Here is an 11,168-nt window from a genome sequence, read left to right on the forward strand (position 1 = left end):
TGCTTCACGCCACAACCAAGCAACCCATGGGCCAGGAAAGCCCCTCTGGGTGATGGTGAGAGCCCTGGCAGGAGACCGGGACGTGGAGAGAATCTAAGAATTCTGTGTGGGGTGGGGCCCTGGCACTCAGAGACAGAAAAGAGTCAGAACAGAACCACAGTCCTGCTTAGGTTGGCAAACCTGCCAATCTCACTGCGCTCCTCGGGAGGAAAGGGCCCTGAGATGAACCCACACAGGAAAAGGTCCCTCAGACTCTGAGCAGACCCAGCTAGGGGAGGTTTGGTTCCTTACCTGTGACAGTCCTGGGTGGCTGGGGCCCCCTGCGCCCTGGGGCCGTCCCTCCAACCAGGAAATCTTCAGGGGATTATTGATCAGGCCCACTTCGTTTTGGACAGCCAGCTCCTGTCAGACAGAGCACCTGGTCCTGGTACCATGGCTCTAATCAGCTATAGAGTGGCTCTCTCTACACCCACACAAAGAACCCACACCAGCACTCTCATCCTCCAGGCAAAACCAAGCAACCTTCACACAATGATGTGCTGAGGTTTTGATCCTCCTCATGGGTGAGTCAGGGGTATGAGCCTTCTAACCGGGGAGTGGGGAAGAGGCAAAGCCTGCCAGGAGGCGTGCCCGCTTCCGCAGGAGGACAGAAGGTAGAGGGTGTGGAGCCAGGCAGCAGGAAATGAAGTCGGTGTATGCTCCCCTTCATCCCCAGAGCATTCTCCTGTCTTACCTTCACTCCCTGTGCCTCTACTCCCAGGAATAGGGGGACCTCTAGGGAGTCTTGGCTCTGAGCTGGCCCAGAGGTCCCTTGGGAGTATGGACATCTAAGCTCAGAGGGCCCACAGTACCGGGTCCATACTCTGGAATGGCAGGGCCGCCAGTGGCCTCCCAAAGCCTCACATGGCACTCACCGCAGCCTTGACGGTCGCAAACTCCACCACAGCGGTGCCAGCCTTCTTGCTGGAAAGCACCAGGTTGAGCACCTCTCCGTACTGTGAGGACAAGGGGGGCTCGGTAAGCATGGCAAGGAGCAAGACAAGCCTGGGTTGCCCTGAGGCCTGCTGGGGCATTTTTGGCTGGGGGATAATGCTTTGTTGCTAAGTTCTCAGAGAGGGATCAGAGATGGGAAAGAAAGGATATTTTTGCCAGGATGAAGAAGGATACCAAAGGAAACCTGAGCAAAGGGCTGTGAACTCAGACTGGCAGAGCTGCAAAGCAGCCTCAGGGACCAAAGGTGGAGAAGTGGATGGGGCTTCTGTGCAACCTGCCCACCTAATCTCTCCCCACACACTCAAGACGGCAAGGGAAGGTGAGACCAGGCTGGAGGGCATATGGCAACACAGGTGGCTGGGGAAAGCCTCTAGGCTGCTACATGGTCTGTGAGACAGAAAAAAAGGCTGCTAGAGATGTTAAGGGAGTTTTGGCCTGGAGATCCAGGGTTTGGGCTGAGATACAGATGGAGATGATGAGAAAGATGGAAGGCGGCAGGGCAGACCTTCTGGAAAAGCTGTAGGAGGACATCTCTGGAGTAGCTGCCTTTCGACTCATCTTCCTTCTTGCACTTCCATTTTAGCTGAAAGGATGGCAGTGGGCATCACCATTAAACTCTGACCTTGGCCTGAACAGTCCCAGCCCCACACCTGAGCTTTACAGTCTGAGCGACACCCTCATGGTCTTCCAGACACTTGTAATCTAGGGAGCCCCCCATAAAGATGTGTTCCTCTTGAAAACGGACCTGCAGGGTGGCCTGCTCACCCACACAGCCACACGTCCAGACCTATAAGATGCTCTCCTTCCAAGGCTTCTGAGAAGGGCTGCCTGGCAACTGCCAGGGCTAAGAGCGGCCTTGTGTGGCAAGCTCGGAGAGGCCATTCAGATCCCCAGGTAGTGACAGGATGGAAGGAATGGGTAGTTGCACTGGCTCCCAGAAACCCAGTGTCCCCGCTAGAACCCCCTGAGCCACTAGAAACATCTGTTCTTGCTGACAAGAGGTGGTATGAGGTGGCCCGTGGATCCCGCAGGGCTCACCTTTAGCTTGGGGGTTCCTCTGCCTTCAGGATTTTCTGCCTTTCCTAGAAAATTTGGGAAAATTAGCAAGGTAGAATAGGAGGGAACACAAAGTTCTCTAAAGGAGACACAGCCCAGAGTTTGAAGGGCTTGGGAAAGGGCACTCCTGACCAAAGGCATAGCTGGCCCGCCCTGGGGATGAGCCTGGTGGGGAAGGGAGAGGCAATCCCACCCCCATCCTGAGGAGCTGCCCCCTCCAGGGTGGTGCGCCCAGCTGCCTGCTAAAGGCCACGATTAGCACTCTGCTAACGAAGGGTTCTCAATGCCATGCAGAAGCATGAGGCAGAGGTAAAACTCCACAGTTCTACTGAAACAAAGTATCCAGAGCCTTTCTCCTACTGATCTCCTCCACAGTAGAGCCAGCCCTGCTTAGGACTAAGATAAACAGGGACAGGAGATCTCAGGGTGAGTGAAAAACAAATAGGCCCCAAAGAAGTGGTAGGAAGAAGAAACAGGTGGTGTATGTCTGAGTCAGGTGCCCCTAGGGTTCTGAGCAGCTGGAAGCCTCCACAGCAACTCCACCAAGCAGCCAGCGTGGCCGCTCTGGGCATTTGGAGCTGCCTCAGAGGAGAGGCGGGTGGGGGTGATGGATGCCTACCTCTCAACCTCTGCTCCCGTTCCTGGCGTATCTGCTCCTGGATCAGCCTCTGTTGTTCCTCCAGCTGCCGGGAACCCTCTTCTCGAAGGCGTTCGATCTGCAGAGCGGGGTTGGGGGGAGTGACAATTCTGTGCAGATCCAATTCCAGTTTGGCTCACCTTGTGAAGGTCCCTGGGAGGCTCCACCTGCAAGCTAGGGCTCAGCAACCTGCGGGTTGGACAGATTACCCAGATCCACAGAAGAAGACAGCCAGGACAGCCACCTAGGCTCACCCTCCTCCTTCTCCTGCAGATGGCTTTAGGCCAGCATGCCCGGAGGCTCACCTCCTGCTCTAGCGTCCTGGTGTTCCGGCTCTCCTCCTCCTCCTCACTGCCGTGGGCCTGGGCCTGCCGTTCCCGGGCCTCCAGGTCTAGGCACAAGAGTTGAGTGACCCAATGTCTGGTCTAAGCAGTTCTACATGGCCTCAGCCACCCAAAGTCTCACACAGAACGAAACCATATAGTACCTCTGCCCCCTCCCTCCAAGCCCGTGTGCTCTCAAGTTAATCTTCATTGACAAAAGTCATAGTGTGAAAGAAGTATAGGTTCCAACTGAGTGGCCGGGGTCTGGAAGAGTTAAATCAGCAGCTCGTGCTGACCAAGCTGGTTCTCTGATCAGTGAACAGGGTGTGGGTGGGTGCTTATGTCAGCAGCCCAGGGCCATGTGGCAGGGATGCCAAGGGTGGAGCTGCTGGCCTGTCCCTGTGGTTTGGCACAACAGCCTGACCTCGACCTTGGCGTTGATGCTTTTTCCACCACAGAGCTCGAGTCCCCACTGCCTCCTACACCTCCTTCTTAGTGCACATTTACCAAGCCTCACTTTGGACCAGACTATGGCAGTTCTACAGGGATGGCAGATTCTGTGTGAGGACATCACCCATGTCCTGGAGCCCTTCCTGCCTTCCAAGAGAAACCTGCTTGTGGCCCTATGCCAGGCTAGCTGCTGTGACAAACCCTCCTCTCAGGCCTGGGACTCACTGCTTTCTTCTTGGGTACTATACTTACCTAGAATCTCCAGGGTTTTTTGTTTGTTTGTGATAAAAAGATGGATGTACTGATATGGTATATATGAATATTAAATGTATGGATATCAAATAGGCAAGAAGAAGGGGAGAAAAATCAGGTAAAGACTGCCTACAACAATTTTTTTTTTAATTAAAAAAATTTTTTTGATGTATATTTATTTTTGAGAGAGAGAAAGAGAGCTTAAGTGTGGGAGGGGCAGAGAGAGAGAGTGGGAGACACAGAATCCAAATCTGGCTCCAGGCTCTGAGCTGTCAGCACAGAGCCCAACATGGGGCTTGAACTCACGAACTGTGAGATCATGACGTGAGGCCAAAGTCAGACATTTAACTGACTGAGCCATCCAGGTGCCCCAGGACTGCCTGGAACAATCTTACTGCAGTGATGAAAATGTTCTAAAATTGATTTATAGGCATAGTTGCACCATTTGGTACATTTCCTAAAAATCATTGAATCACACACTTGGAAGGGGTAGATGGGGGGCACCTGGGTGGCTCAGTGGGTTGGGTGTCTGACTTCAGTTCAGGTCATGATCTCACTGCTCGTGAGTTCGAGCCCGGTGTGGGGCTCTGTGCTGACAGCTGGGAGCTTAGAGCCTGCTTCGGATTCTGTGTCTCCCTCTCTCTCTATCCTTTCCCTGCTCATACTGTCTCTCTCTGCCTCTCAAAAAATAAATAAATGCTAAAAAAAAAATTTAAAAAAAAATAATGGGTAGATGCTATGATGATGGTATGATATTCAAAACACACCATAATAAAGCTATTAAAAAAAATGCCTGGACCTATTTGGATCCTTCTGAGAGGACTCCTCAGAGTGAAAGCTCTGTGCAGAAGTGAGGCTGGGATGAATCAAAAGATCCAGGACAGCATCCTGAATAAGAACAAGACTTTACTCATATTGCATGGGTTTAAATCTCAGATCCAGCAAGTTCTCATCCTTTTGGTGCCTTAGCTTCTTTGTCTATTAAAAAAATGGGTTTAGTAATACCCACTTCCTTAGATAATTAAAGGAGGCTGTAAAGCATTGGTCACAATGCTAGCTAGTAGTAAATCTAGTCATGTTGTCATTCCTAAGAGTATCCTTCAGGACCCACCCCTGGCAGCAGGGTTCTGCCTAGAGCTGGAGCCAAAAAGCTCTGAGGTACAGCTCCAGGAAGAAAAGTGAGGGGGCTGCATGAAAATGGCCCAGGGAAACCACAGGCCACCCAGTACCACAAAGTCACCTACCAAGCTTCACTTTCTTTCTTCTCTCATCAAGTTTCTGGGTTCTCTCTGCTGCCTGCTTCTTGGCTTTCCTGACCTTGTCATATGCAGCCTGGCAGGAGAAAGGAACACCGAGGAGCTGTCAGCTGAAGGACAAGCACAGAGTATAGCCATCTTCCCGGACCTGCTATGTAGCCCCGGAGCCGTCGGGAGGCAGCCTGGTGACCAGACCTCCAGGCTGGGGCGGCAGGGCCCGTGCTGCATGGCAGAGTATAGGGGACTGAGGCTTAAGTGCCACAGTGGTCTCTAACCACGGGAGACAGTTCAAATAGAGGAGGATGAGCTTACCCTGGCTGCAGCATCGGTCAGTACCTCCAAGGCCTGAGAAAGCTGGTGGAAGAGCTCAGCTACAAATATGGGTCAAAAAAGAGGAGAAAAAGGAAGTCAGGCTTGATATGGTATGCTCTCTCGAAAAAGCACCTCAAAGAAGCCACACACTGGCAGGAAGGCCGACATCCACAGATGACGGACCAACCGGGAAGGGTGAGTGTACAGACAAGTGACCAGACTCCCTCCCCTTGCATGCAAAGTGCAGGCCTGCGGCTGTGCACGTCACACTCCACAGCAGTTACTCGGGAGCGGAGACCGGGAGGATGCCATGCCCAGGTGAGCGGGTCTCACCTCCCCACGTGTAGGACAGTCTCACCTGCTCTGGGATTATCTGGATTTTTGTCTGGGTGGCAGGAGAGGGCCTTCTGCCTATATGCCTTCTTCACCTGGAAGAGTCAGAAGACGTGGTTATTCACTCTCTCACCCCAGGTGGGCAAGAAAATCTCACCAAAGCAATGAAGAAATCCAGGGAGTATTCCCCATGGCTAAAAGAAAGGCTGCTGGCCCCCACACTGTTTCTCCTCCACCCGAGGAGATTTGCACTGGATGAGGCGAAGGCCATGGAGGGAGCCGGCTGCAGCCTTGTAGCAGAGAAGCTGGGCCTACTTTCTACTGAGCACCAGTCTCACCACACAGGATGTAAAAGGGCTCCTGACAGGGGCAGGTTTCTCTACAGCCACCTGGAAATAGGCGCTCATACCCTCTTCGTAGGCATGTAAACTGGGGCACCCTTTCTGAAAGAAAATTTAGCCATCAAGTTTTAAAATGTATTTGCCCATGGGGTGCCTGGGTGGCTCAGTCAGTTAAGCTTCCAACTCTTGGTTTCTGCTCAGGTCATGATGTCATGGTTCTTGGGTTCAAGCCTTGCAGTGGGTTCCATGATGGCAGCGCAAAACCTACTTGAGATTCTGTTTCCCTCTCTCTCTGCCCCTTCCCTGCTTGAGTGCTCTCTCTCACACACACACATAAAATAAATAAACATTTTAAAAATAAATAGAGGTGCCTGGGTGGCTCAGTTGGTTGAGTGACTGAGCATCTGACTTTGGCTCAGGTCATGATTTCACAGTTTGTGAGTTCAAGCCCCACATCAGGTTCTGTGCAAACTGCGTGGAGGCTGCTTGGGATTCTCTCTCTCCCCAGCCCCTCTCTGCCCCTCCCCTGCTCGCACTTTCTGTCTCTCTCAAAATAACTAAATAAACTTAAAAAAAAAAAAAGGAATAAAAAATAAATAAACTTAAAAAAATAAAATGTATTTGCCCTTTGATCACTCTTAGGAATTTGGACTTATACAAGTATGCCAAAGCAAATATACAAAGATGTCCACTGCAGCAATGTTTATATTAGCAACCAATGGAACCAACCAAAACCTCCATCAACAGGGAGACCCATTTAAAAAATTATGATAGACAGAAGTCTATACATGCCAACTAGAAAGATCTTCAAGTCCACATCTCAAGAAGAAAAACTGTAACTATGTATGGTGACAGATGTTAACTAGATTTTTTGTGGTGATTGTTTTGCAATATATACAAATATCAAATCATTATTTTGTACCCCTGAAACTAAGACAATGTTATATGTCAATATATCTCAAGAAAAAAAAAAAAGATCTTCAAGGTATAGTGTATGAAAAAAACAAGACTTAGAGCAGTATATAATATGATCACTTTGGTATTCAAAATAAACAAATAATGGGGTACATGGGTGGCTCAGTTGGTTAAGTGTCCAACTCTTGATTTCTGCTCAAGTCATGATCTCATGGTTCATGGGTTCAAACACTGCATTGGGCTCTGCACTGACAGTGGGGAGTCTGCTTTGGATTCTCTTTCTCTCCCCCTCACTCTGCCCTACCCTCTCCCCAACTCACATGCATGTGCACTCTCTCTCTCAAAATAAATAAACTCTAAAACTTAACAGATGAAAGAACTATAAATAGAGATATTTGGACATGTGCATAGCCTTTGAAACTTATGAGGAAAAAAAGTTTCTTATCACATAAAACCTAACAGGGGTTTCCTTTGGAGAGAGGTTAAAGATGGAGGGGGAAGAAACATTTACTTCTTCTTTTTCTTTTTTAAGTTATTTATTTATTTTTGAGGGAGAGAGAGAATCAGCATAGAGCCTGACACAGGGCTCAATCTCACAAACTAAGATCATGACCCGAGCCGAAATCAAGAGTAGGATGCTTAACCAACTAAGCCACCCAGGTGACCCGACCTCTTTTTTTTTTTTTTTTTTTTTTAAGTAATCTCTATGCCCAACATGGGGCTTGAACTCACAACTTCGAGATGAAGAGTCCCATGCTCTTCCGACAGAGCCTGCCAGGTGTCCCCATTTACTTCTCATACTTTTCTGTAGTTCAAATTTTCAAACCTTAAACTGGTCTTATTTTATTATCATTTTTTAATTGTCAGCTTTGTGCAGTGGCGGTATCGTAGCCAATGAGGTTTATCCGAGGCACAATTATTGCTAATTGGAAACTTTTTATTGTCAACAGGGGTTATTTTGGTGGGGAGGTTATGGTCTATCTTTAGTTTTTATCTTGTAGCTCTCTGAATTAAAAAGAAAAAAAGTATTACTTCTAATGTAAGTAAAAATAAACACAGCTACCAAGATTCTCTATCATATATTACCCACTCAGCTATTTCAAGGAAAACACAGCACAAATCCCAGAATCAGCCTGTTTCCTCAGGCCCTGTGCTCACTTGCGCCTGCACACCTTACCTGCCATTCAAACCTGCAAGGAGGAGCCTCTGGACCCAGAACTTCTGCAAGCAGCTAAGCAGACTGGCTTTCTAGGCTTCTCAGAGGAAACCATAAATACTTCTACCCAAAGTTGCTAAATAAGGACCTTCAGAGGCACGCAGCCAGCACCACCAAGGGAGGGCATGTGGACAGGTGCCTCACTCTACTACCACCTCTAGGGCCAAGGAGGGCGGGCAGCCACCTAGCCCAGGACCTCTGGGATGTGCTGCCATCTCCTGGGCTAGGGCCGGCACTACACCTTCACCGCCAGGGCGACCAAGCCCATCAGGCTCTCGCAGGGCTCTCCTGGTTCAGCCCAGCAAACAGAATCCACTCCCACCCAGCACAGACCTGGAGCAGCGAGGGTGTAGATGTGCCTCCCTACATCCCCACCTTCCTAATCGTCCATCCGTGCTCACCTGGCCCACCTGCTTGCCTCAACAACCCAATCGAGCCTTTCACCATTAAAATTTACAACAGGGGCGCCTGGGTGGCTTAGTTAAGCATCTGACGGGCTCAGGTCATGATCTTTCGGTTTATGAGTTCGAGCCCCGCGTAGGGCTCTGTGCTCACAGCTCAGAGCCTGGAGCCTGCTTTGGATTCTGTGTCTCCCTCTCTCTCTGCCCCTCCCCTGCTCACACTCTGTCTCTCTCTCTTTCTCTCTCTCAAAAATAAATAAACATTAAAAAATTTTTTTTAAATTACAACAAAATCTATCTGTTTCCACTATTAAAAAATTAATAATAAGAGGTGATCGTTTTATATACAGTTTTACATTTGAAACATCATCTTTACTCTTTCAGTCCCTTATCATTAGTCTTTTCTCCCTTTCTTTTGCCTCTTCTATTGTGCCCCAGCCTCATTTCTTTTTTATTTAAAACTAAGCCTTTATTATGTATTCTTTATGTTTTAGGGTCCTCTATGTGTTGTTTTTCCTTCAATAAGTAAAACAATACAAAAAATATATAAAGAGAAAGCCAAAAATCTAATGTTCTTTCCCCACCTCCCCTGCCCTCTCTTCACAGTTCCGATGTTAACTGGATGGTGGGTAGGCTTTTAAAGCTTCCTCCTTGATTATGCCAACAAATATGAGTCTTCTGGGTTTGGTCTCTGTCTCTCTACCCCTCCTCTCTCTGTCTGAGATGGGTGAAAGGCAGAGGCAGGGAGAAGAGGGTGTCTGTCACCTCAGTGTGAAAGCTGCCTGCTCTCAGAATGCACTTCTTCAGGACCAGGATTAGGGGTGTGGCTTACCAATGTCTGGGCATTCTATCGAAGATGTTCTTTTATATTGTGGGGCTCTTTAAAACTATTATATGTTCATTTTTGTAAATCTGGAAGAGACAGTAAAAGGGAGAGGCAAGAAGGATCAGTAAGAAAGAAAGATAAAAGAGCATGGGGAAGCCTGGGTGGTAGTATATTCATTTTTTTTTTTTTTGAGAGAATGCTTTATGGATTTTATTATAAAGGAATGATATTAAGTACTGCTTTGTGTTTTAGAATTCATTTTGGATGTTCTACATCAGAAAACTGGGGGTTTTTACCAAACAGACTTTATAGTCCACGTGCTTGTGAGACCTGAATTGTGTTTAAGTGTTTATTTTAAATGAATCATGTCTCCATTTGTACTTAAGCACTATTCTTTTTTTCACAGCTGAATATTTGCAGTTATGTTTCATGTGGGGCATTCTACTGCAAAACCATAAAAAACAGGACACATAAACAAACAAAAAAACAAAACTTATTTTTTTACTTAAATAGGGAAACATTGTTCAAACAAAAAATTAATTATGTAAAAACAGGAAATTAATCTAATACATTAATTTGCTTCTTCATCAATTCTCTTTCCAGAATGTGTTCCTTTGACAAATATCAACAAGAGTCTCATCAGATTTTTTTTGAAGTAACAGTATAACTAGACCTAGTATAACAGTATAACAGTATAACTAGACCAGTATAACTAGGAGGTTACCTCTCTCCTCATCTGCATGGAGCCCATCTTACCCCCACCCTTCCAGCTCCATATTCCTAACATCTACAACTAAACACAACTGCTTTAATCAAACTGATGTATCCTGGACATCCCACTCTCTCAAGGCCTGGCCTGGCCCTCAATTTCCAAACCATCCTTTAAAGGCATAAGGGGCTGACCATTCTATATTTTAAGATCCTATAGGAAAAAGTTAACAGTCTCATGCACTGGCTAGATATTAGCATTATATCAGGCTGGTTATTCATTTCCAAGGAGGGATATCTAATGGTAGGAGGAGAACTCTTTGAGAGCCCTTCAGTACAGCATTGAATCTATCCCACCTCCTGGGTCCACTGATAGAATATCTAGGAATAAACAGGCTGAGCTGGAGTTGGGGATATAGAGAAAAATCAGGTATTTCTTGGACACTGAAGAGGAAGGACAGTATTTAGCAAGGAAGATGGCTGTGAAAACAATGAGCTACATTATTGTGTGTGATGCCGTTAAAAGTGGTCCATGAGAATGGAAACCCAGAAATAAATCCACAATTACATGGTCAATTAATCTTTGACAAAGGAGGAATGAATATGCAATGGAAAAAGACAATCTCTTCAACAAATGGATAGCCACATGTAAAAGAATGAAATTGGACCACTTTCTTTCACTATACCCAAAAATGACTCAAAATGGATTAAAGACCCAAATGTAGACCTGAAATCATAAAAATCCTTGAAGAGAAAATCCTTGAAGGCAATAATTTCTCAGACACTGGCCATAGGAACATTTTTCTAGATATGTCTCTTGAGGCAATGGAAATAAAGCAAAAATAAACTATGGCAACTACATCAAAATAAAAAGCTTCTACACAGTGAAGGAAACAATAAAACTAAAAGGCAAACTATTGAATGGGAGAAGATATTTGCAAATGACATATCCAGTAAAGGGTTAGTATCCAAAATACATCAAGAGCTTCTAAAACTCCACACTCAACAAACAAATATTCCAATTAAAAAATGGGCAGAAGATGGGGTGCCTGTGTGGCTCAGTCAGTTGAGTGTCCAACTTTGGCTCAGGTCATGATCTCAAGGTTTGTGAGTTTGAGCCCCCCCCCCCCCCCCCCCCCCCCCCCCCCC

The 11,168-nt window shown here is 47.1% G+C and overlaps 1 protein-coding gene and 1 non-coding gene across 6 annotated transcripts in view; one reads left to right on the forward strand and one right to left on the reverse strand.

Annotated features, from left to right (window-relative positions):
- DNAJC17 (DnaJ heat shock protein family (Hsp40) member C17) overlaps positions 1 to 11,168 on the reverse strand; it is a 42,448-nt gene that overhangs the window by 5,475 nt on the left and 25,805 nt on the right. Inside the window, exons 2-10 of one of the 5 annotated variants that reach the window (XM_049613369.1) lie at positions 5,638 to 5,707; positions 5,280 to 5,338; positions 4,956 to 5,043; positions 2,992 to 3,077; positions 2,669 to 2,765; positions 2,032 to 2,075; positions 1,499 to 1,576; positions 915 to 995; positions 292 to 402 (exon numbers count right to left, since the gene is read on the reverse strand). In XM_049613369.1, coding sequence (XP_049469326.1) covers positions 292 to 402; positions 915 to 995; positions 1,499 to 1,576; positions 2,032 to 2,075; positions 2,669 to 2,765; positions 2,992 to 3,077; positions 4,956 to 5,043; positions 5,280 to 5,338; positions 5,638 to 5,707 — 714 coding nt within the window. Of the gene's footprint in view, positions 1 to 291; positions 403 to 914; positions 996 to 1,498; positions 1,577 to 2,031; positions 2,076 to 2,668; positions 3,078 to 4,955; positions 5,044 to 5,279; positions 5,339 to 5,637; positions 5,708 to 11,168 lie in introns of those variants that run through there. The other 4 variants (XM_049613373.1, XM_049613370.1, XM_049613372.1 and 1 more) reach the window with 4 other exon arrangements.
- Positions 7,734 to 7,877, forward strand: LOC125910669 (U4 spliceosomal RNA). The gene has a single exon (XR_007454145.1). It is a non-coding gene; the product is annotated as a U4 spliceosomal RNA (small nuclear RNA).

This window comes from Panthera uncia (genome assembly GCF_023721935.1).
Source record: "Panthera uncia isolate 11264 chromosome B3 unlocalized genomic scaffold, Puncia_PCG_1.0 HiC_scaffold_1, whole genome shotgun sequence".
NCBI lineage: Eukaryota > Metazoa > Chordata > Mammalia > Carnivora > Felidae > Panthera > Panthera uncia.